The sequence below is a fragment of the Talpa europaea genome, assembly GCF_964194135.1.
Source record: "Talpa europaea genome assembly, chromosome: 6".
Taxonomy (NCBI): domain Eukaryota; kingdom Metazoa; phylum Chordata; class Mammalia; order Eulipotyphla; family Talpidae; genus Talpa; species Talpa europaea.
Window position 1 is genome coordinate 128,982,383 of NC_140072.1, and position 26,184 is coordinate 129,008,566.

Sequence of the window (26,184 nt, forward strand, 5' to 3'; positions counted from 1 at the left end):
AACCACACACAGTGGCACCGTCACACAGCGTTACCTTGTGAAAGCCCAAAGCGTCAACTGGAGCAACAGCAAAGACCTGCCAGCGCTCCCTTTCTATCAGGCCAACCACAAAATGATGGGTCTGGCTAACCAGAATCACCTTGAGGCCATGTGGCTCTTCACAATCTCGCGTTTTAGAACCAGGTCAAAGCCAGGGCTCAAAAGAAATCAATGCAGGGCCTCCCTGGTGGCGCAAGGGGTTAAGCACAGCAGTGAAGCTGTCCGCAGCCTCTGCAGCATGAGTTCAATCCCCTGGCGGGCCAGGGAGCAACCCACATGGTGCAGCAGACCTCTCCTGACTCGCCCGCTTCCCCGCTCTGTCTCTGGTGGGTCCTCTTGCCCACCACAGCTCTGGCCTGTACCCCAGTTCTTATTTATTTATGTATGCATAAATAAATAAATCTTAAAAAAAAAGTAATCTCCAAACACACTTGTTCTCAGAGAAAAGCCTCTAAAAATAGTTAAGTGGTGTGTAATGGTGTTATTAGTACTTTAAACATATCTTTAGGCACCCAAGCCTATTATAGAAACTTACTAGGTACAGCTGAGGCAGTTGGCTTGGAGTCATAAATCTGCCAGGTTAAAGGACTCCCTGAAATAACAAAAAGTTTAATTAATAACAAAAATCACAAGCTATGGGTTACATACATATATCCTCTCCATGAACCCCCCCAGAAAATAATGAAAGAAATTCACCAAATTATAGCGACTCACCCACAAGAATGAAGATGTTTAACATGCCTCTGTTTACAGTGTTTTCCCTAAAATTAGTTTTCAGTCCACTATGTGCACGATGAAGAACATATGCAGGTATCCCTCACTACGTGAACGCTCACTATTAGAAGGGTAGTTCCAATCCATCTCCACACGAGAAGGAAACCAGCGGGCGTTCAGCGTTCTTGCTGTTCCCCGGCCCTCGGAAACAGGCAGGAACCCCAGCCTGACCAATCCCCAATTGGCTTCCATTAAGGAGAATTCCTTAACAACCTGACACGTGCAGACACCCAGAGCCGGATCACTCGAAGAAGTTCCGGCAGAAGGCAGGCTTTCGTGATTTCCTGTGAGACCCTACATTCCTGTCCCCCACCTCCCTTCTAACCTAGATCTTGGATGGTGCAGAGATGGGTGGTGATCACTGCTACTATGTTCAATACATGCCCACTACGCTTGGACACAACCCCACGCCACCACAATTGGAATAACACCACAAGCCTCTATGGTATTTTAAACAACAAAGAGTTTAACATCAGTAATAATAGCTAACAGCAGCGAGTGTTTACCAGGTGCAATTTATACATGTTCTCCCGTGGGATCATGACGAGCCTGCGATGCAGTGATTATTGATATTCCAAAATATCAATAATGATATTGAGGTTCCTCATTTAGGGATGACGTAACTGAGGTAGAGACAAGGCTGCAATGGGCCAGGGACAGGACTTGAACCTGGTTTGTCTCAGACCCTGTGCTTCTGATTGTAACTCCCGCTTACTGAACAGCAGGTAACGGCTACTCAGTGTGTATTCTGAGCAAACCGGTATGCTGGTTTAAAAAAAAAAAAAAATTAGAGACCACTCAATGACAGTTTAGGTCTTAAAAGAATTTTTCTCAAGTCTCTGGATTGGGGTAACAGATCTAACCCAGAAGAATGGCATCTGAGCACCTGAGGACCGTGGGGTCCCTCATTCTGCTACTGTCCAGAGGAAAGCCCACCTTCCCACTAGCACCCTGGCCCACTTACCTTTGGGTTCACTGATACTGCTTACTGGTTTACAGGCAAACTCTTTAATCTGCAAAGAAAAAGCCTTTTAATGATAACATGTTTGAAACTAGATGGGAACATATAGGACCATGGACAGTTGAACACCGAGCGAATGAAGCTTTCCACTAAGTCCTCCAAAGACACTGGACACAAGGACAGTACCGAGAAGGAGACAAAGTTTTCTAGAAACCGGATTTGCATTTGGCTGTTTCTCAAAGTAGTTACCCAAAGAAATGCGTATCTACCCACACATGTGTTTTGAATTCTTACTGAACAAATCTGCTTGCTCTACCATATTGTAAAATATCCTTTAAACATTTTATTTCATTGGATTTGCCTTCACAAACAACCTCAGGGGAGGAAACAGCCCCTCGTCTTTATCTTATTCAGCTTACAAACAAAAACACACATTCTTAGAGACTTGCATGGCTTAAAGAAACACAGACTCGGTTTACAGCCAGGCCTACCTGCTGTCTCTGAGTGATAATCAGCTCATTCTGTTCCTGGAGTCTCTGCCCTAGCTCTTCCATCCTTTTCCTGTAGAAAACGTTACTTGCGTTTAAATCATCTATCATTGAGGTTCGAAGTTTTTCTATATGTGACAGGAGCTGGAAAAAAAAGCTAGGTAAGGCATCCACACCTACTCCCTGCAGGCACAATGTCTTCATTCCACAGTCCACCTGCCCACGCCTTGCTCACTCTGTTGGCCTGACATCACCCGTGCACACCAGCCATGGACTAAACCTCAGAATACTCCATGGAATAAACTGTGCAGAGGAGACTCTGGTGCACAAGGGGCCTCATCTCTGCTCCTGGGGTGCGTGCGACCCAGGACAGACCTGACAGTGTGACCCATAAGTGACCTCAAACACCCAGCATCATCCGCAACAAGGATAAGCAATGCCAAAGGTCACGGCTTCTTCCCAGAGCAGCTCTGATGCCAGGGGGTGTGTCCTTCAAACATGGGTGACGCAGCTCAAAGGTGCCCTCCCTCGTCCAGAGGGCCTATCTTCATTATCTATGTCCAGCAACTAGCACAATCTCTGACGCTTAGTAGGTTCTCAATAAATATTTCCTGAGAAAAAGAATGTGGTGGAGGAAGGTACAGGAAAACAGCGAGTAGGGAGGGAGAGACTCAGCGGTCCGAGGCCCAAAAGTTTACCGTAGATTCACCCTTAAAGATGTAATATCAGGGATCAAATACTGGAGAAGAAGGGTTTAAGAAGAATTTGTTTTCAATAACATAGGGAAAGAGCCTTAAGGCAAGGTTAGTAGGGCTCCCTGGTGGCGCAGGGGTTAGTCTCAGCACTATCAATCTATCACCAGACACTGCGACCTGAGTTCGATCCCCGGCCAGGGAGCTGACCCACATGGCACAGCAGACCTCTCCTGTCTCCCTGCTGCTCCCCTCAGCAGTGTATTTCAGTAGATCTGCCTATTCTGCACCCCCTCCCCTTGTCTCTGGTGAGTCATCTCACCCCCTTTATACCTCTGGCCTATACCCCAGTTCTTGGATGCATAAATAAAATAAATCCTTAAAAAAAAAGAAACATCTGAATAAATAATAAGTGTACACAATCAAGCAGCCTCCAGGATGTTAGCAATGTAGCTGTTAGACTAGCAATTTTTTGGCCAAATTAGCAATGGTCCAAATCCAGAGCAGTGACACCACCAAATGCTGGGAAGGACATGGAGCAACAGGAACTCTCATCCACTGCTGGTAAGAATGCAAAATGGTAGAGGCCCTTTGGCAGACAGATTGCTGCTTTCTTACAAAACCACCCATTTTCTTACCATCCCACCCAACAATCACCCTCCTTGGCATTTACCCAAAGGAGCTGAAAACTTATGTCCACATAAAAGCCTGCCCACGGATATTTACAGAAGCTTTATTCATCACTGCCAAAGCTCGGAAGCAACCAAGGTGTCCTTCAACAGGTGCATGGATAAATAATCTGTGGTACATGCAGACAATGGAATATTATGCAACGCTTAGAGAAATGAGCTGTCAAGCCGTGAAAGAATTGGCGGAAACTTCGACACAGATTGCGGAGTGAAGGAAGCCAGTATGAAAAGACTAAGTCCATAGGATTCCAACGCTACAGCATCATGGAAAAAGTAAAACCTTAGAGACAGTGAGAAGATCAGGAACTGGGCGTGGGGGAGGAGAGGAACGAACAGAGAGCACGCAGAGGCCTGCATGTGATGCAACTACTCTGCACGATATCATGCTAGTGGGTACATGTCATCAACATTCGTCCAAATGCATAGAATGCGCGAGACTGAGAGAGACGTCTGATAGAAACGCTGGACTTTGGGTGATAAAGCGCATCACTGTAGGCTCATCGATTAGCATAAATGTACCACTGGGGACAGGATGTTGATAACTGGGGAGGTGGTGAGGATGGGGGAGTAGGGAGGTCTGAGAACACTCTCTGCCATTTCTATGCAATTGTGCGGTGAACCTAAAACTGTTCTAAAAATAATTTATTCCGTCAAGGAGATAATAACACAGCAAGTTAAACTCTCCATCAGTATCCTGCGGGGTCCCTCTGAGGTGCTTTGTGCTCATGACACTGGACAGTTGCTGGGTGGACCAAGTCATGGGGGCTTCCTGTCGAAGACCCTATCACATTGTGGTGATGCTAAGGGTCTCCCCAAAAGGCACTGTTAGGAACCTCCTCTGCATTTTCACAGACCACCAGAAGAGTGTCCCCAAAAGTAGTTTGGGAAATGCTGAGCTAGAAAACAGGAGGGAAAGCCAGGAAAGGTGCCCAGGGTGGTGACATGATCAATAATTATGTGAGTTGTTCCAGGCCCCAAGAAGGGGGCACCTTTCTGACACTGGAGTTGAGAATTGACCAGAAAGGTCCAGAGAAGAGTTGACTGAGAGAGGGCTGGGGTAGTCACAGCCAGACATTTGTCCACAAAAAGTCTGTGACTTTCCTATTTCAAGTTCTATGCTTTTCACTCTCCAGGTCCACCCCCATTTCCTTTCGTCGCATCACATGACCATTCCATGACTCCCGAGTTCTAGGGAGTCCCCTGTGGGGTGAAAGGGGCATGCCATGGTTTATCTGTGACTCCCTTTGAACGCCTACCAGCATTATTAAAAAAAAAAAAGGCTGCCAAGAATCTAGGTAAAGCAATAAAAAGTTGGCAACCACAACTTCCCTTAAACAGAAAAATACAATATGTGCCTTGTAGGAGCGCTAGGCACCAATCATGTGGAATAATTGTTAGGTCTCGGCAGGGATGACTCAACCTGATTGAATTCGCCCCTCTGTTAGGGTTTAAGAGAAGTGGAGGAAGAAGCAGGCAGCTTTGGGGGAGCAGCATGGCCTAGTGGCAGCACAGGCACCCAGGAAGTGGGGTGAAGCGCGTCCCTCAGAACCAGGGGAGGAGGCTTCTGCTTCTTCCCAAGGCCCACCAGCGGGTCTTTTTCTTTGTTACCACTTGCCGTTGCCAAATGCAAAATGGCAACTTGTCTTCTACTGCAGCCAGTCCCTGAATTCCTACCAACTTGCCTTGGGCCCAAGAGCCTTTTTTTTTTTTCCTGTTTTCTTTTTAAAAAGATTTTATTTATTTATTTATGCATTCAAGAACTGAGGTAATGGCCAGAGGTGTGAGGGTGAGAGGATTCACCAGAGACAGAGTTGGGAGTAGAACAGGCGGATCTACTTAAAACACATTGGGGAGGGGAGCAGTGGGCGAGACAGGAGAGGTCTGCTGCGCCATGTGGGTCAGTTCCTTGGCCAGGGATCGAACTCAGGCAGCAGCAGTGAAAGCAAGATAGCACAGAGACTTAACCCCTACACCACCAGGGGGCCCCCCAAGAGCCTTTATTTTAAAGATTTATTTACTATTTATGCATACAAGAGCTGGGGTACAGGCCAGAGGCGCGGGGGGTGAGGATTCACGAGAGACAGAGTGGAGAACAGAACAGGCAGACTGACTGAAATACACTGCTGAGGGGAGCAGCGGGTGAGACAGGAGAGGTCTGCTGTGCCATGTGGGTAGCTCCCTGGCTGGCCCGGGACAGAACTCGTGCTGCAGAGGCTGCGGATTGCTTCATAGTGCTGTGCTTTACCCTTTGCGCCACTAGGGAGGGCCCCACCAAGAGCCTTTAAAAGAGCAATTACCCCCTTTTCTTAAGAAGGTCTGAGTTCTATCCCAGGACCTCAAGGCCAAAGAGGTGCTTTGAAAAATAAGAGTCAGAACTTCAAATTTCTAGGAGCATAAGGATAAAACAGAATCATTTAAACTTCTGGGTTTTTTTGTTTTTGTTGTTGTTTTGTTTTTAGCATGTCCCAGACCTACCTACTGAGTCAGAGTCTCAGGGAGTGAACCTGGCATGTGAATTTCCGAATAGGGCCTCAGGCCACCCTCCCTGCACGGGTGCCAGAGCATTTTAACACTTAAACTTCTCACAGAGTCAACTCAAAGGGAATCACTGGAATAACTGAATTTTGTTTTCATTAAAATAATTGTAAATTGAACAATCCTCGCCCTCATTTAAAAATCTTTAGATTGCCAGTGGGTGATATGAAAGAAATGAGAAATGTATTCAACAATGAAGACAGGATTCAATAACTTGGGATACCTGTGGCCATTTCGAAGTCATGATTGTGGGCTGTGGTGCAGAAGTATGGAGCCTTGATGGCAGGTGAGGTGGGGCAGGCCCGAAGAGTGCACCCCTGTACCCCTGACTCATGCAGAGTTATCGACCAATGTTAGCTCCATAAATCATAAAAATAATGATTTTGAAGAATAATTGAAAACAAGAAAATAGTTATGATCTGTTAAGTGAAAAGCCTATAAAGTAATAGACAACAAGTATGATTAAAACTGTTAGACTAGGGGCCTCCCCGGTGGCACAGCCGTGGAGCGCTGGGTTGTGAGGCTACCCGAGCCTCTGCAGCACCGGTTCGATCCCCGGCCACTGGGTGAGGGTCCCACATGGCGCGTAGACCTCTCCTGCCGCCCGCTGCTCCCCTCAGCAGTGTACTTCGTCGGTCTGCCTGTTCTGCTCCCCGCTCTGGCTCTGGTGAATTCTCTCACCCTCCTGCACTTCTGACTGTACCCAGTGCTTGTATGAATAAATAAATAAATCTTAAAAAAAAACCCAAACTGTTAGACTAAATGAGTTTCTATGCTCATAGGAATGCAACATTTACAGGATAGAAAAAAGACTACAAGAAATTACAGCAAAGTAGGAGCAGTGGTTATGTTGGCACTGGAATTCTAAGTGACTTTAATTTTGTTATATATTTCTCCACAGATTTAAGTAGACAAATCCTGCATACACTGTAAAGAAAGCAAATATTCTTTTTAAAAAATGACCCACTTATTGGCCATTGGTTTCTTTCTTTTTTTTTTTTTTAAAGATTTATTTATTTATTTATTTATACAAGCACTGGGTACAGTCAGAAGCGCGGGAGGGTGAGAGAATTCACCAGAGCCAGAGCGGGGAGCAGAGCAGGCAGAAGGACCGAAGTACACTGCTGAGGGGAGCAGCGGGCGGCAGGAGAGGTCTGCACGCCATGTGGGACCCTCCTCGGGTGGCCGGGGAGCAGCCGGGGATGGAACCGGCTGCAGCTTCACAACCCAGCGCTCAACCGTTGCGCCACCGGGGAGGCCCTGGCCATTGGTTTCTTAACCTTACCCGATTCTTCTCTTTCTTGTGTTCTTGATGCAGAGCTTGAACGCGAGCTGTCCACTTGCTTTCCTATAAAACAGTAAAATAAGAGTAATTTATGTGCAACTATAGCAAAGGAATGTACTCAAGATGGAAGCTGTGTTTTTAGTGAGTATTCATGAAATCCAATATATCCATTTGGTAAAAAATTATTTTTATCTATACAAGAACCAGGGCATAAGCCAGATGCGTGAGAGGGTGAGAGGATTCACCAGAGCCAGAGAGGAGAACAGAACAGGCAGACTGACGAAATACACTGCTGAGAGGAGCAGTGGGCGAGACAGGAGAGGTCTGCCGTGCCATGTGGGTTATCTCCCCGGCCGGCGGGGATCGAACCCGTGCTGCAGAGGCTGCAGACAGCTTCACAGCCCTGCGCTCAACTGCCTGTGCCACCAGGGAGGCCCCAATTTGGTAAAATTCTTGTGGGCATTTTTTAGACTATATACCGTCAAAAATATTTCAACAGATGTGCGTGTGGTCTTAATCTTATACTCTCAGGAAGAAGTTGGCAAACACTTTTGGGTAAAGAGCTAACTGTAAGGGTTTTAGTCTGAGGGGCCAGATGCTCGTCACTGCCACCTGCAGTGGAGCAGTCTCTGAGAATATGGAAGCGAATGGGCATAGCTATGTGCCAATAAAATTTTATTTTCAAAAATAGGTGCTTAAAAAAAGAGATAGGTGTTAGGGGCCTCCCTGGTGGCACAAGGGGTTAAGTCTCAGCACCACAAAGCTATCCACAGCCACTGCAGTATGAGTTTGATTCCTGGCCAGGGAGCTGACCGACATGGCGCAGGAGACCTCTCCTGTCTCGCCCACTGCTCCCCTCATCAGTGTATTTCAGTAGATCCACCTGTTCTTTTCCCCACTCTGTGTCTCGTGAATCCTCTCACTGTCCCCCTACCCCCACACCTCTGGCCTGTACCCCAGTTCTTGTATGCATAAATAAATAAATCTTAAAAAAACAACAACAACATTTCAGTTCTGGACAATACCTTGAACCAGGCACCTTGCTGGGCAGCCCTGCGTGCTTGGGGAGGACCCTACAGAAGGGATAACCCCAGAAAGGCCCCTGGTCATGGGCATATGACCACGTCCCACCAGGGGGACTAGAGAATGGCAGTGACCCAGAGGTCCAGGGCTAGTCTGCAGAAGAGGGGTCACCCCAGCTGAATGAGTAAGCCACAGGTCCTGAAAGAAAGTTGCCAATTAAAGGCAGAATGCCGTGTCCTGGGAAGTGAGCTATTTCGAGATGCTGGAAGTATCAAGGTGGATGGGACGGCAAGGTTCAGAACCCGAGAATGCTGGTGAAGGGCTGCAGGACAGTGGTGTGGCTGGCCTGGCTGCAATGCAGAAGGTAGGTCTGGAGGAGGAAGGAAGGATGTGAGCAGCAAAGCAAGAAGTAGAGGCAGCAGACTAGTCAAAAACACACTTGCTTTGTTAATGACATATTACTGCTTTAAAAAAATCCTGAATTCATAAGTTTTAATCTCTGCTTGTTTCCTAGTTAAAAAAAAGTTCCCCTAAACCCATGTGATCAAAATAGCCAGTATGAGAATACAGAGGTTCGTTCCCAAATGATTGTAATTCAGTTTCATAAATGTAAAAGATCAACAGTTCCTCAATGTAGTTGTATATTTAAATTCTAAAAATAAAGATAGTGTTTTGTTTTGATATGCTTTTTTTATGCCTTTTGAAAATAAGACCTACATCTGGAATATGAAAAATAAGTGCTAAGTTAATACTAACCAATTTCAATAGATGTTAGAAAGAAATGAAAGAATTTTGTCAACTTTCACATACACACCTATTAGTCAATCAACAAACATCTAGTGAACACCTATTAGGAATTGCTCATGTATTAGGAGATAAGAAAAGCAGAATGAGTCACTTTGATGGTACCTGAAAGATTCATATACTTCTTCTGTAGATGATGCTACTGTCACTTGCTAAGAAAAAACAGGCCTGTTACCCATTTTTATCATACCTGATAATGTCCACTTTTACATACCTGATTATCAAGAAGTTGCATCACATTTTGGAAATCTTGGGGATACTGGGGACGTTCTTCTTTAAATTCGTGGGCATCTTTCAATGTGCCTATGTTGGACTTGATCTGCATATTGGACTTCTGGATTTCTGACAATTGCTATAGAAAAAAAGAGGACAGAATTAATTACTGGTACAAAAGCTTATACTTTCATAAGACTGAAGCAGAGTAAAACTGGGGAGCATGTGACCTGGCTTTTGGTCTGGCTATCCTACTGGGCACTCCTGGGGCCTCTACTTCTCCTGTGCAGTGGTTTCCCACTTTTTTTGTGCTTCCAGCCCTTCCCACAGAACAAGTACAGGGTGGAAAGGGTGGAGGAACATTCAACTTTTCAGTCTCAGACAGTGGGTCTTAAACATTTCGATGGGCATCGAACAGTGGCCAGGGATGGGGAACCTGTGGCCCTGGGTCTCCGGTAACTCAGTGACACGTCCAGCATCACCAGGGGCTGCATCGGGGTCAGTCAGGGATAGAGCATTTTAATTTCACCCTTTGTGTGTATATTATCCCAAAGACAATGGCGGTAAACACCGGAGGAAAGCCTAGAAGGTTAACTCCAAAACGGAAGGGTAGGGAGCAAAGTTCCTGCTCCTTAAGTGTAGGGTACACACAGTGACATCCTTTCAAAGAGGACTGTCGTAAACAGGGGTGGGGGTGACATTCAGTGGAAAAACCAGACAAATATTACCTCACCGAGGTACTTGAGGTTAATTAAACATCAACAGTCACAATCATGTAGATGGTGTGTGCCTGGATATGACCTGATGAAAACTGCCCAGGCCTTAATCCCAAAAAACCTTCAGCCCAGTCTAACTATGAGAAAAATGTCATGTAATTCCAATAGAGGGGTATCCTACAATCTGCCTGAAAAACAAATTCTCAAAAATGCCCAGGCCATCAACAAGTCTGAGACATTGTCACAGACAAGAGGAGCATAAGGAGACACAACTAAATGTGTCCTGGATCCATCCCGGAGAAGGTAAAGGATATCATGTAAAGGCCAAACAAATTGGGATAAAGTATGGACTTTAATTAATAGTAAGTTACCAGTATTTGCTTCATTAACTGTAACAAATGGACCACACTAATTTGTCAGCAACATGGGAAACTCTGTACAGGACAGGAGAGGGGGGTGTCTATAAAAAACCTTTTGTACTGTTCACTCTATTATTTTGTAAGTCTAAAGTTAGTCTAAAAAATAGCCTATTAATAATATTTTCTAACCCTTCTAACAACCTAAATGCCCACCCACTGACTAATGGGGAAAATATGGCGTTATCCAAACAATGAAACGTTATTCAGCAGTTGAAAGAAATTAAATACTGATATTGTAACAGGAATGAATCTTTACAACATTATACGCAGTCAAAGAAGCCACTTACAAAGGATCACATACTGTGTGACCCAATGTATAGGGAATATGGAGGGCAGGAGGCAGATCTGGGGTTCCTAGGGGCTGAGTTGGGAGTGGAGGAGGGCGTGACCACGGATCGGGTTTCTTCTGGGGGGGATGGAATGTTTGACTGTGACCGTGATGATGATCGTGTAACTCTGTGATCCAACTAAAGCGCGCTGGGTTGTGCACTCTCAGTGGGCGGATGTTTTGGTGTGTTATGTCATGGTTGTCACCAGGGAGTGGATGAATGTGGTCTGGATAGGGCAGCCTGCAGAGTCAGCCTTAAGAGGGTGAGCTTCACCATCCCCACTGTGGGTGCTGCTCCCGCTTCAGCAGGTGCCACACAGCATTTCAGAAGCTGCAGTGTGGGTGGGCGAAGAAACCAGGGATAAGGAAATCACTGACTTGAATGCTGATGCTTAGAAAGAACAAGAACTGAGAAGCGATAATGAGGAGATAGCAGGACCAAGAGGGAGTTTTGCCCTACAGATAAGCAGCCTGCAGCCATCCTAAGTCATTCCCTCTCAGTTTCTTATTTGCAAATTACAACTCCCGGAGAAGTAGAAAGAACAGTATAACCAGCGCCCATTTTGACTTCAGCAATTTGTTATGATCGTGCCACATTTGCTTTATGAAACCATGACAGGAAGTGGTCGGTCCTTTCTGTAAAGAGCAGCATGACACACGTGGGCTCAGCCACATCACGGAACTGGGGCCGAAAACACGGATCTAGTGCACCACTCAAACTTTACTTTCACAATGAGATGTGGATTTCGTATTATTTTCATGTGTTGTGAAATATTCTTCTTTGGCTCTTTTTCTTCTTTTTTTTTGGTTTTATTTTTTTATTTATACAAGAGCTGGGGTACAAGTCAGAGGCGCAGGAGGGTGACAGGATTCACCAGAGACAGAGCGGGGAACAGAACAGGCAGACTGACAAAATACAGTGCTGAGGGGAGCAGCAGGCGAGCCAGGAGAGGTCTGCCGCACTATGTGGGTATCTCCCTGGCCGGCCTGGAATTGAACCCCTGCTGCAGAGGCTCTGCACAGCTCCACAGCACTGCGCTCAGCCCTCTGGGCCACCAGGAAGGCCCATTTGGCTCTTTTTCTTAACCATTTAAAAACCACTCAGCTCAGGGGCTGTACAGGAGCAAGGTGGCTGCCAGATCAGGTACTCAGGTGGTAGTTTACTGATCCCCTGGTGAGAATTTTTAATTGAGAGAACAAAGCATCATGACTTTATGTAGGTTTCGGGTATATATCCTTTAAGCCCAATTCCATCCTTGACCTACCATTCAAGGAATGTCAGAGAAGGCTATGTTAGGTTATCCCCAAAATATCCACTTCAGTTTATTCCACTCATTGGCCTCTAGAGGGCGCTCAAGGACTTCCCCTCTACTCCCCCACGTCCTTTTCCCAAGCATGACTCAGGTCTGAGGCCAGCAGCACCAGGCTAATGCTTGGCTGGAAAACAATGATTGGCCGCTGTCTGAGGAAAGAGCCCCCTGAGGTTAAGGTCCAGCCCCGTTAGGTTCTCTCTGTCCATCATCCATGCACATGACCAGGGCACTGTGGACCAAGGCTGCTGCCCCGGGGAGGGGGTTCATTTCCCCATAAACTGCCTGTTCCAGAATCCCTCTCCTCCTCACCAGCCAAACCTGGGGTTAAAAAGGACCCTGTTAAAGTTCTCTCTCTTTCTGGCTTGGCATCCTTCCCCCACATTGGTGATCTGTATCAGCCTTTCTGGAAAGTTCTAACACTTAGTGAGGGGTTTATGCAGGCTGTCTAAGCCTAACAAGCCACCTTTTCCACTTGCTCTGTCTTCTGTATGTCCCCTGCTCCCCACTGAGACTCACAGGGAGAGCGGGAGTCTGGGCAAAGCACAAAAAGGAACTTGTAGATCCACTGGCGATAATGTCCACCTAATCTACCTCTCAAGGCACCAGTGTCACCAATACTGCAAGTTCTCTACTTAATACTTACGTATTCTAATGCTGAATTCTTGGAAGTTAATTCTTTAAACTCCTTCATAAACATTGCCTTGACTTTTTCCATTTCATCAACCAGTTTCTCCTTTTCTTCTTCTTTCCATCTATCAAATAACTTCAGAAATTCTTCCTCTTTTGTTTTCTGCATTTCATATTCCTGGAATTAGTTTAATACATGGCTCTGAAGGTGCTGATATGGAGTGAATGTGCAAATTTTGAAATAAGCAAGGTTCACTTTGGATGTATCAGCTGGTTTTGCTATCAGGTCTGTAATAACACTGTGTAGTGGCAGGTCTGTACACAATGCTCTTTTCAAATCAAAAGTAGCATCCTTTCATCCCTTAAAATACACACACAGAAGCCTAAAGTCTCAACGTTGATATATGCAATAATAAGTAAAATGTAAACATACTATATAAGTAAAAAATCTATTGAGCAGAAGACCCTTTCTTGCTATCACATCCATTTGGGTGGAACAGCCCCATCTCACCCCTAGAAAAACATAAATTCAGACTTATATAACCTAAACTTAGGATCCAGAGGATTAGCCCTTGATTTCTCAATGATCTTCAGTTTGTTTTTACCTAATTGAGGAACTTGAACAACACTATAAAAAAAATTGGTCTAACAAACATTTATAGAATGTTGTTAGGTACACTACGCACAACTGCAGTAAAATATATATTTCTATTAAATGCACATGAAAAATTCATCAGGATAGGCCATGTGTGAGGCCATAAAATAATTCTCAATAAATTTTAAAATGATTGAAATCATGTAAACTGGGCTTCCCTGATTGTGCAGGGGTTGAAGTCTCAGTGCTATCAATCTGTCGCCAGCCACTGCCAACCACTGCAGCATGAGTATGATTCCTGGCCAGGGAGCTGACCCACATGGTGCAGCAGACCTCTCTTGTCTCAATGTCTGCTGCCCTCAGCAGTGTATTTCAGTAGATCCACCTGTTCTGCTCCCCACTGTGTCCAGTGAATCCTCTCACCCCATGCACTTCTGGCCTATACACCATACTTGTATGCATAAATAAATTTTAAAAATCATGCAAAGTGTCCTATCCAATCACAATAAAACAAACCCAGAAATCAACAACAGAAGGAAAACTGGAAAATTCAGAAATACATGAAAACTAATCAACATAATCTTAAATAACCAAAGGTCACTAGGGAAACTAGAAAATAATTTGATATGAATAAAACAAAAACACAACATACCAAATGAGAGGCAACTAAAACAGTGTTGGAGGGAAATTTATAGCAATAAATGTATACATTTAAAAATGATCTCAAGAGACAAAAATCATTATATAATGATAATGAAGCCAATTCATCAAGAAGATATAACCATTGTAAATATGTACACATCTAACACTGTAGCACCAAAATATATAAAGCAAACATTAACAGATCTAATAGGGGAACTAAACAGCAAAATAATAATAATGTGGGAACTTAATGCCCCACTCTATTTATTTATCTATTTATCAATAGATAAATCATCCAGACAGGAGGAAAAAGAAAAAAGGAAAAAGAGGATTTGAACACCTCTATACGTCAAACACATCTAACAAAAATCCTATCCAAAAGCAGCAAGACATACATGCTTTTCAGCACATATGGAAATTCTTCGGGATAGGATATTGTTAGATGATAAAACAAAACATAACAAAATCAAGAAGACTGAAATTGGATGGGGGAGGGAGAAAAAAAGAAGATTGCCATTATCTTTTCTGGTATGACATTAGAAATCAGCAACAGAAGGAAAATTGAAAAATTAACAACTCAGTGGAAATTGTAGAAACAATATACTCATGAAAAGCAATGAATCAAAGAAGAAATCAAAAGGGAAATCAGAAACTATCTTGAAGCAAAAATGGAAACACGACATACTAAAACTAATGGAATGCAGCAAAGGTGGTTGGAAGAGGAAAGTTTATAGCTACAAATTCCTCGTGTGTGTGTGTGTGTGTGTGTGTGTGTGTGTGTGTGTGTAGAAAAACTAGGGTGTAGGCTTGAGGTACAGGGGGTGGGAGGATTCACTAGAGACAGAGTGGGGAGCAGAACAGGAAGATCTACCGAAATACAGTGCTAAGGGGAGCAGTGGGGGAAACAGGAGACGTCTGCTGCGCCATGTGGGTCAGCTCCATGGCCAGGGATCAAACTCAGATTGTCATGGTGATAGCACTGAGACTTAGTCCCTAGGCCACCAGGGAGGCCTCCCAAATTCCTTTGTTTAAAAAAAGAGCAACTTAATACCACACCATATGGAACTAGAAAGAAAAAACAAACTAAGCCCGAAGTGAGCAGGAGGAAGGAAACAATAAAGAGCAGGGAAGGAAAAATAAGAATGCAAGAAATAAGGACAACAACAGAACAAATCTATTGATAAGAAAACAATAGAAAGGATCATTGAAACTAAGTTGTGCTTTTAAAAGATAAACAAATGGACAAACCTTTAGCTAGACTAACCAAATAAATAAATATGACTCAAATAAATAAACTCATAAATGAAGGACGAGTCCTTACAACTGATACTACAGAATTACAAAGGATTGTGAGAGATGACATTTAACAATTACATGCCAACAAACTGGGCAATCTGGAAGAATTGGATACATTTCTAGAAACATATGAACAACCAAGACTCATGAAAAAATAGAGAATCTGAACAGATCCTGACAAATAAGGAGATTGAATTAGGAATCAAAACCTCCCAACAAAGCTAAGTCTTGGACCATAGGAGGCTTCCCTGGTGAACTCTATGAAACATAAAAAAAAAAAAAAAAAAATGAATGTCAATCCGTTTCAGCAAACCATGGTTTCAGAATTCAGCATCATACCTTGGAGAATCTGACGGCGTGGGAGTGTTGTGCAGCCTCTAACTGAGACTTGGTGAGTTGCAGCTGCTGCTTCAACATGTCGACCTCCTTCTGCAGCCTGTCAGTCTGCACCCTTTTCTTATACTCTGTTACAACAGACATACCTGATTAGAATACCTGTTCTCATGGGACCTATCTGAAACACATCTGGGGTATAGTCCTACGGAGAAGACAAAAACAAAGGAAACTGCTCTTCCTTGGGATAGGATTGCTACTGTTCATGCCACAAGAGCCAATTTTTGACTCATCCTAGCATTCTTTCAGCCACCATGTTGAGGTCGGATTATCCAACAGAGGCAGCGCGAGAGCCCATTCGGGAAGCAATAATGGGGACAAGGAATAATCCCGGCAGCCTGGGCTCTTAGAGATGCCCGTCTCCGTCCTAACACGGAAGCAGTGGCTTCCACTGCAGGCACCACCATTCTGAGCTATGTCACATCCTTCCGGCTCCCACTGAACTCTCCTGAGAACCCCCTCAGCGCCGAGACAGGCAGAGACTGGCATTCAGACTGCAAACTCGGGTCATAATCTGTCCAAGGGGCAACAACAGAAGTACTGAAAAGTTGTAAAGGAAGCAACAAGTGAAGGGAAGAATACTTAGGCACATGTACTTACATGCAGATGTACACATGACTGAATGGATATACATGTGTCTGTGAGTGTAGACATGAAAGGTATGGAAACCAAAGTAGAAAGTCAGAATCTCAAAGATGACCTAAAGAAACAATACTCATTTCAGAGTCTGAAATACTCTCTGAAACGAGTATGAGATAGAATAAGATACTGAAACAGAAGAGAGAGAAGGTCAGTTTCACGCTGAAGAATGGTGGATTAATTAAAATATTTAATCACTCTAGTTTCTCCAATAGATTGCTAAATGGCATCAGTGGTCCGTGGCTTATAGATGGAATTTTGGGCTGTTTATATTGTTTATACAAAGCTTAGCGATTTCCTAAATAAATCTATTTATTTACTTGAAATAGGCAGGAAAAGAGATTGGCCCCAAACAGAGGGGAAAGCAGGCCCTGAGTAACAAGCTAGAATCACACATTCCTAGATACTGAAAACATTTAAGAGCATAATGCGAATTTTGGTGGATCGCGACAGCAATCTTCAGAACGCTTCGATCAGAGCGTGGAGAAACGGACTGCGCAATCTTTGCTTTTTGGAACATTAAAGAGTAGGAAACTTGGCTCCTTCTAAGCACAGAATCCCTTTCCTCTCTTCCTTCTTCAATCTCCCCCTCTCTACGCTGGTTAATTCCACACCCAAACACATCTTGGTATCTCCCACGTCAAACAAAACCAAAATTTTGCCCTTGGTCCCACGCTTCCCTCCAGGTAAGCTCTCACATCTCTATAACTGCTATTTTTTACTCAACGCGGCTGCTCCTTCTGAGCTCCCAGAGGCATGGGGTTCCCCTCAGCCCTTCCCTGTCTAGGTGACCTCATCAGGCCCGCTCTGCTCATGGCTCCCAGGTTTACATCTCTGGCCAGGGCCTTTACCTTGACCTCCACTCCCCAGCCTGTGCACATCACGGCAACTGTATGGGTGACTTGCAACTACCTGTGGCCAACACAAGCTCTTCTCCTGCCTCCCTCAACAAGCTCCCTGCACGGAGGTCCCCACCTTGGCTGACATCACTACCATTCACTCAGAAGTGCAGGACAAGAAGCCGTGATCATCTTCACCCTGCTGAGTTACATCTCTGCTCACTCTGGGTCCAGAGCAGGTCCTCTCTGGCTTCTCTCACGTCTACCCTGATACTAACTGGTCCGGCTGCTATTTCCTCTCACCTGAGCTACACTTTCAGCCTCCTCACTTTCCCACCCGCTTCCGCCAGGGCCTCTGGGGCCCCATGTGAGCTGGCCCTTCCTCTCCACCCTCACCACACATGCCTGCCTGGCTCCCTCCACCCCACCAGCCTTCTATCTGCTCCTCAAACACATCCCCTCTCTCTCCACTCACCCCTCACAATCAGACTGCCCGTGGCCTGGGTGTTTTTATCCTAGATTTCCCCCCAGCTGGGGCCTCATCCTTCTGCTCTTTGATCAGATATCACCTCCTTAGCGAGGCCTCTACTGTCTGCCTGATGCCCTTCCCGTCTCTTCACCGCACTTGCCACCATTTGAAAGAATCCCTGATTTGTTTAAATGTGTCTTCCCCTCCCATTAGCATGTAGGGCTCGAGACAGGACTGTATCCGCTGTGTCCCCAGCTCCGAGTACAGCACAGGGTACCCAGCAGGGGCTCAATACTGACTTGGTGAATAAATGAGGACGATGCACTTTCTCTGAAAACGCTGGAGAAATGCACCAGGCCACATCTCCCTGCAGAAGAAAATGATGCCAGAAAGGAAATAGCTCTTTGGAGTTGAGCTCGTGACTTACCAAGGTGAGAATCTTCAGGGTGTCGGCGCTGAATGTGACTTTGTAGAAATGCTTGGTTCATAAAGGCCTTGTCACAAAAATGGCACTGAAATGGAGAGAGGAACAAATTCAAGTATCTGTGCAAGGGTCCTTACAACTCGTGTCATTAAAAATTGGGTACCAGGGCCTCCCCGGTGGTGCAGCGGTTGAGCGCTGGCTTGTGAAGCTGCCCGCAGCCTCTGCAGCGCCTGTTCGATCCCCGGCTGCTCCCCGGCCACTGGAGGAGGGTCCCACATGGCTCGCAGACCTCTCCTGCCGCCCGCTGCTCCCCTCAGCAGTGTACTTCGGTCCTTCTGCCTGTTCTGCTCCCCGCTGTGGCTCTGGTGAATTCTCTCACACTCCCGTGCTTCTGACTGTACCCAGCGCTTGTATAAATAAATAAATAAATCTTTAAAAAAAAAATTGGGTACCAGAGGGCCTCCCTGGTGGTGCAAGGAGTTGAGCACTGCATTATGAAGAAATACGCAGTCTATGCAGCACGAGTTCGATCCACGGCTGGTCAGGGAGCTACCCACATGGCGGGGCAGACCTCTCCTGTCTCGCCTGCTGTTCCCCTCAGCAGTGTATTTCAGTCAGTCTGTCTGTTCTGCTCCCCACTGTCTCTGGTGAATCCTCTCACCCCCCCCCACATCTCTGGCCTGTACCCCAGTTCTTGTATGCATAAATAAATCTTTAAAAAAATAAAATAAAATTGGGTACCAGAAAAAACCCTGTGACCACCACAAGGTTCCTTGGGGCAGCTTAGGGACTCTGGGTTTAAGCATGACATTGGAGAAAGGAAGGGTAAGGACAAGGAAAGTGTCATTTCTATTTCTAGAATTAGAAAATATGCATTTTTAGCTATTTGATTAAAACAGAAAGGGTTCTAAACCCCCACATCTCTGACATTTTGACATCAAAATGAAAACCTTCTTTCTGTATGACAAAAGATACCAAAATAAACCTAAGAGACATCTGGCTTCCAAATCCACAAATAAAGAGCCTGTAAGTTGCCATGCCATCCTTACAAGAAGTAAAAAGATGAACAGAATGTTTAATTTTTCGTAATTTTTTAATATTCAAAAATAGTAAGAAAATATGCCAATTTCTCTAAATTAGAAATACACATTTATTACCCCCTGATTTCAGAGGCTCTCTTTCCTACTATGGCTGTACATTAGAACATCAGTGCTGAGGGGCACAGAACACTCAGGTTACAGACAACAGCAGTGCAGGTAGCGCTCGTTATGGATGCCCACAGCATGCCAGGCTCTCTGCGCCCACATCTCATCACAGCCTTGCAACAACCCCACTGAGAGTGGCTGGTGATGGGGATGGAGCCAGAATTCAAGCACCACGACTGTCAGGTCCCCAAAGCCAACACCATCTGGGACTAATAGGTACTTTATAACAGGTTTTACAGTAATAAGACAATTAATAAAGGTCTGATCATTCTTTATAACAAATAGCAGTAGTTTCAGGAATCCTAGGTTTTCAGGATAGGAAGGCAGGAAGGAATTCTCTGTAACCTGCAATCAAATTTCCCCATCAATAAGATAAGACTTTTTAAAAAGTGCTTTGAAAATTTTACCCTCTAAAACTTTTGCATTTTATTAAAAGTTAGTTTATATATACATATACATGTTAAGAATCAGTACATAGGGCCTCCCTGGTGGCGCAAGGGGTTAAGCACCACACTATGAACAATTGGCAGCATGAGTTCAATCCCGGGTCGGCCAGGAAACAGCCCACATGGCGCAGCAGACCTCTCCTGATTTGCCCGCTGCTCCCCTCAGCAGTGCATTTCAGTGAATCTGCCTGTTCTGTTCCCCACTCTGTGTCTGGTGAGTCCTCTCACCCCCCGCATCTCTGGCCTGTACCCCAGTTCTTGTATGTATAAATAAGTAAAATCTTTAAAAAAAAAGAAAAAAGAATGTAGACTACATGTGGCAATGTAGCCTACTTACATGTGAAACATGTAAATGTCTTAAAACAAATTTCACCCTAAACCATTAAAAAGAGAACAACTTTCCGTGTAACGGAGTAAACACAAGAACTCACATTTCTTTACCAAATGAAGTAGGAGGGAGGCTCTCTATACCTCAAGATGTTTTTTGAAGCCTCTCAAAGGCAACAGTAAATCAAGAAACCAGCACTCCCACAATGCCTACTCAGGGCTGGCCCTAGCCAGGCTACATCACTGCCTGATTTAATCTCCACAGCAACCACTTTCTCCACAAAGCAATCAAAGCTCAGCAGAGTGAAGCCACAGCATTATCAGCTGCATGTTTTAACCTATGTATGCTTCCTCCACTTCCCCACATTGGTCTTCAACTCCAAGAGGCCCAATAACTGGAAACAGGGACAGAAATTCACTGACAGATTCCACAATCTGCCTGCACCGCTGGGGCCTGGGGAGGAATCTAGGTCTTCCACCTATGCAAGTGAAAGTTCTTCTTAGGATGACTCTAAGCCCTGTTATGATCCCTTGGCATTTTTCAATTTTAAAAACTAGTAATTTGATGCCAGATAACTGGCATACACACCATCCTTCGCACACTGCCCAAACTCTCTCTCCCCTCCTCATTGTAGAGGTCCCTATTATACAGATTCACGACTGCCTATTAATGGTAAATATTTAAACAATATCAATTGTTTTCTTATAAATTTCATTATAGATGGAATGTCCCCCAGCTCACATAGCTGGAGTTAGAGTGATTCTAACTTGGCAGAAGCCACCAGGCTTACGTGCCATTCTTAGCTGTAGTCTTTGACTAGCTGGTCCAGAAACACCAATTCCTACGACATCCACACTGTGACATCTGGCCTTCTTTTCCATACCCAAAACTTCCATGAGCGCCTGAAAAAAAGGTCTGAGGATTCACACTGAGACCACAGGTAGTGACAGTTCACTCCTGAGAAGCCACTGCAGAAATCAACATCTCTAAGTCAGACGCTGTCTACTGAGCCTTCCTGGTGCTACACAAGCATCAATTTGTGGGATTCTCAGCTACCTAAAAGATAGCTACTAAGAATATTCTCATCTTTCAAATGCAGAAACCAAGAGTTTAGAAGTGACATATGATTTGCACTTTCAAACACTTAGAAATCAAGCCAGGCAGTTGCTTAAAAGCACTCACTGCTGAGAGACTCCTTAAAGAGACACTGGCCACTACGTTACTTAATACAGAACAGAGTGGACCTGTACTTATACTAGAGGGAAAAAGTGGTCCTGTCACACCCAACCCTTCCTGGTCACACCTGTGCACGCCACACCTGACACTCAGCCAGAGTCTGCTGAGTGACCAAAAATGTGACTCCTTTGATAAAACCCTGCCAGGATCTTTTTAACCTTACATATCACTCACATTTGAAAATCTTAATTTATTAACAACAATTTCTATGATAACTAAAAGAATGAGAAAATACTTGATCAAAATGTCTCTATGTTATGATTTTAATGTTTCACTAGATTGCTACCAAAGCTACAGCAAGATAAATTGTTTAAGTAAAACAATTTTTTAAATTTTATTTTATCATTATTTATATATATTTTACATTATTTTTCATTCTTAAATGTTTGCTTTCCTCCAAGTAAAGCAAATTCTATTCATTTTATAGTAAATATACCAACAGAACCCATCAGCATCATTTAGATTTAGTTTTTAAATGGCACTTATGAAAAAAAATACAAGGCAATTGGCTAATTAGCTCAGGTCGTGTGACCACTAAGTCTTTTTCTAACAGTATTCTTCCCCAGCTGTTCCCCTATCGTAAATACCCTTCTCTCAGAACTCCTTTTGGGTCTGTCCTAAGCACTATTAACGGTACCATTTTCTGCACCCCATTTCTATTGACTGCACCCATTTCTGTACTATTTCTGAACTATCGCTGGTGCTTCCGCTTCACTATTACTTAAGTTACGAGAGGCCTCAAAAGCCACATTTAGCCAAAATAACCAATAAAGGTGTGAAATCGTCTTATTGGTCTGTCATTTACTTCGGTACGTTTATCAAACACTGTTGATACCTATTGCACTTCATCTAATCAATAAAAAAAAATACATGGATGTCTGCTCTACTCAAAAATTACAATATTTCTCTTGAGCTGGATGTCTAAGCCAAAACAGTTGGTGGTTAAGACCAGAAAAGAAAATTGTTTTCATTTAAAAAATATTGTTGTGACACAAATGAGTGTTCCCAGGAAACATACACATTGAAGTATTCTGGAGTCTGCAACTCACTGCCACATGGTTGAAAGTTAACCATGTGTATAGAGACAGAGGAGATAAAACAAATGGGGCACATGTAAACACCTAGGGAGTCTGCATGAAGGGTGTGTGGGCTCCAGTACTGTTCTTGCAACTTTTCTGTAAGTTGGAAGATATTTCAAAATTTGAAACCCACAAATGTAATTATTCCAGATCATTAAGGGGCCGACTCAACAGCAATTTGAGGTCGTGGTTTATTTTTTAATAAAATCGTGGTTTACTTTTCATACATGCATTAGGTGGAAGAAACAGCTTCTCAACACCTAGCCTTTAGCCGATTCCAATAATGCACTACAGAGAAGGCCACTTGTTTAACTATTAATTCAATCTCAGGCTACAAAAGGTAACGATCCATGACATCTGTTGGCTAAAAAATCGCTGTTTTGTATTAATATGCCTTTTCTTTTGATTTATAGCACATAAAAACCCCTGCAAACTCTCTATCTCTCAGGGTGTGGAAATAGAGGGATTAGGGGTGGGCAGGGGAGTAGGGGGGAATCTCATGATTCAAAACCACAGCACAAAAACCACCGCACAGCTTCCCACCTGGTGATAGCTGGTTTTGGCCTCGATCATCAGCTGCTGGGTGGAGATCATCTTTTTCCTGCGTTTACACTCTTCCTTGAGCAACTTCATCTCCCCGGCCTGCTTGGTGAGGAGCTTCTTGCTCTGCTCGCCTTCGGCCAGGCTGAGGCGCAGCCGCTCCTCCAGGCCGTGCAGCTGCGAGGTGAGGAACTCCTGCGAGTGCAGCAGGTACTCGATGGTGAGCTGCGCCAGGCGGATGAGCTTCAGCAGCACAGGGTCCACCCCCGACTGGCAGTGCGGGCACTTCTCGTCCTCCAGCTTGCAGAAGGTGATGTTCATGATGTTCTCCTGCAGCGTGAGCACGTCCACCGCCCCGGCCACCTTGTCCACGTCGATGGCGCTCAGCCGCCGCCAGTCCACGCTCTCCAGGCGCGGCCGGAACTGGAAGAAGGGCTGGGGGCCCGACGCCGCGCCGGGGGGCGCGCAGGCCATGGCGGCCTCGGGGCCCTCGAGCCCGCCGGCGAGCGGGTAGTAGACGTGCTTCTGGAAGGGCTGCGGGAAGGAGGCAGCGTGGAGTCCCCGGGAGCCCCGGCCACCCGCGCCCGGCATCCCCGGGCTCCGCCCCGCACTCACCATGCTTGGACTCAGTCCACCGCCTCTGCTGGAGAGGGGCGGTCCGGTCCCCTCTACCCGGCCCGGGGCCGCCTCGCCGCCGGCCGCCGCCGCCCCACCCCTGGGGAGCGGGAGAAGGCAGGTCCCTGGCGGCGGCGGCCTAAGGTCCGGGCGTCCAGGCCGTTGCTATGGCAGCGCCGGGGCTGGACCTGGAGCAAAGGGCGCGCCAGCCTGCGCGCGGTCAGCATGTGCCCAGGGCCCTGCGCGACCAGAGAAAAGCTTGTGGACAGGATCAAGGCGATGCATCGGGGCACCCCGCGAGGGCCTCTCCTAAACTCCAGCTCTCCGGGGCACCAGCCCTTCCTGGCCTTTGCCTAGACACTTGGCGCCCCTAAGGGATGGCTAGTGGCAACCCCGGGAACTTTCAGTGCTAGCTGCCAACCTCTGGTCTATTCACTCCTGTCATTTTTGTTGGGTAACAAAATTGGATAAATAAATGGGTCGAGGGGGATTGCCTGCAAAAGGAAAATACTTTGGGTGTGTAACAGAAATGTTCTGTATTTTGAGGGGGCTGTTAGATGACCCCAGCATATGCCGGTTGTCACAGTCACTGGATGCTACACCTAAAAGCAAGGGTGCATTTTGCACGTCGTACCTCAGGCGAGTTGTTAAAGAATTACACTTGTGGTCTGTGTAGCTCACTCTATTGGGTCACGGCCTTGCTACTTTTGGGGATACATTTTCCAAAATCTGAGGGTAAGCAGCGCAAAGGAGGACCCCTCCCTCGCATCACCTTGATATTTACCGTATAAACTTGAGAGGCGGCTGCATTCTGTTTTCTGGAGAGGATAAACTATTTCTAGCAGCAACTTGTAGACCGCAGGCCTCTCATTCTTGGGGTCTTGTTGGGGGCTACCTGTGCTTGTCACACAGATCAATAAATTGAGAAACAGCCAAGTTGTTCCTCAATGCCCCGGGGAGCCCCTGCTTGGCCCAAGCATGAGGGAAATTGTTTTCTTTCCTAACAGCCAGATACACGAACAGAAGAAAAGACAATGCAGAAAACTGGAAGCAAAGTGCAAGATTCAAGAGTTGAGTATTTTCCAGATACTGTGAATTACACATCAACAATAAGCACATTTCAAAGGATTTCCTAAAAATCATGCATCCAAATAGCTTTTGATCGGCCTTTGGTAAAATCAAATCAAAACAAAACAAAAAAGCTATTAATGATACACTGCAGCTAGCAGAAAAGTCTTTAAAGTTTGATGTTTCCATTTATTTGCTGCCTGACGTAGAACCAACAATGCGTGCGCCCCATTCCCCTACCTGCTCCCAGGCGTCAGGAGCCTTACCTGGCAGGTGTGTGGACGGTGGGCTCCATCCACTGGGCTGCAGGGCCAGCGGGAACAAGGGCCTTGGCCTCTCTTGCTCACCGTTCTCTCCCCAGCACCTAGCACAGGACAACCGGGAGGCGTTAAGAATCTGCCCAGTGGCCACGGGGACGCAAAGATGGACTGAAATCAGGCATTTGGTTAAGTACATGCTCACTCCTGCCCCACCCTCCTGTTTCCAGTGCTTGCGCCGGTTAGGGGGGTTCGCAGGCCCCGGCCCCGGAGCTGAAAGCGGGGGGCGGGCTGTCCGCGGGCGCCACTGCGGTGGGCGGAGGAGGGGCGCCCCCCGCCGCGGCCCCCCGCCGCTCCCCTCACCCCTCCGGCCCGGAGCGCCCCGCAGTCGGTCGCCCTCGACCCCGGGCTGAATGTCGAGCGCAAGATGGCGGGATCAGGAAAGAAGGGGGCACCTTTCCCGTCCCCCCCGGCCCCATCTCCCCGCAGGGCCGCCGGCGAGGCGCTGCGCTCGCGTCCCGGGCGCCAGGGGCCGCCGAGGCCGCGAAGACAAAGGCCGGGCGCGCGGGCGCCGGCGGGGCCTCGGCGCTGCGCCTCGCAACGAGTGGGGGCCGCGGCGGCCACGCCTGCGGGGTCTGCGGCGCCTCGGGGCGCAGCCGGGAAGGGGCGCGGGGCCGGCCTCGCCGGCGCCCGGCGCATCCCGGCCGCGGCTCACCCCAGCTGCGCGCTCCTGGGCGGGCGCCGGGCGCTGCGAGCCGACGGGGCGACGCTGGGGATCCGGACCCCAGGGGGGCTGCTGGCCAGGCGGAGGCCGCGGAGGAGCCGGGCGGGAGGCGGCGGGCCCGCCCCGGCTTCCAGGGCGCAGGGCGCAGCCCGTCTGCTCTGGGCAAGTCGTGGCGAGGCGGGCTGCGGCGCCGCTCCCGGCCCTCCCAGGCGGGCGCCTCGGGAACCCCCACCCCCCTCCCGCCCCCACCCCTGCGCGATCCCCCTCTGGCCGCCTCTCTCGGCGTCCCGGCTCCTCTGGCACTGGGCGGGCCCGCGCGCGTCCAGACCGCAGCGCTAAAATGCGCTCCGCCAATCCGGCTGCTGGCGCAGACACGTGGTGCCGGGGCGCTCTGTTGCTGGCTCGGGATGCTCACCCCGGGAAGGCTTTGCAAAGAGAAAGCAGATTCTGGCCTTCCCGGCGCTTGGCCTGGTCCTCGGCTCA

At 46.7% G+C, this 26,184-nt stretch overlaps 1 protein-coding gene across 1 annotated transcript in view; it reads right to left on the bottom strand.

Annotated features, from left to right (window-relative positions):
• Positions 1–25,676, bottom strand: part of DZIP1 (DAZ interacting zinc finger protein 1) — a gene marked incomplete at both ends in the record, with an annotated part of 43,292 nt that extends 17,616 nt beyond the window's left edge. The window contains 11 exon segments of the mRNA XM_084234906.1: positions 575–631; positions 1,778–1,826; positions 2,266–2,406; positions 7,464–7,526; positions 9,505–9,642; positions 12,923–13,084; positions 15,779–15,903; positions 18,207–18,291; positions 23,041–23,572; positions 23,574–23,752; positions 25,341–25,676. Coding sequence (XP_084091032.1) covers positions 575–631; positions 1,778–1,826; positions 2,266–2,406; positions 7,464–7,526; positions 9,505–9,642; positions 12,923–13,084; positions 15,779–15,903; positions 18,207–18,291; positions 23,041–23,572; positions 23,574–23,752; positions 25,341–25,676 — 1,867 coding nt within the window.
• Between the last annotated feature and the right edge of the window lie 508 nt (positions 25,677–26,184).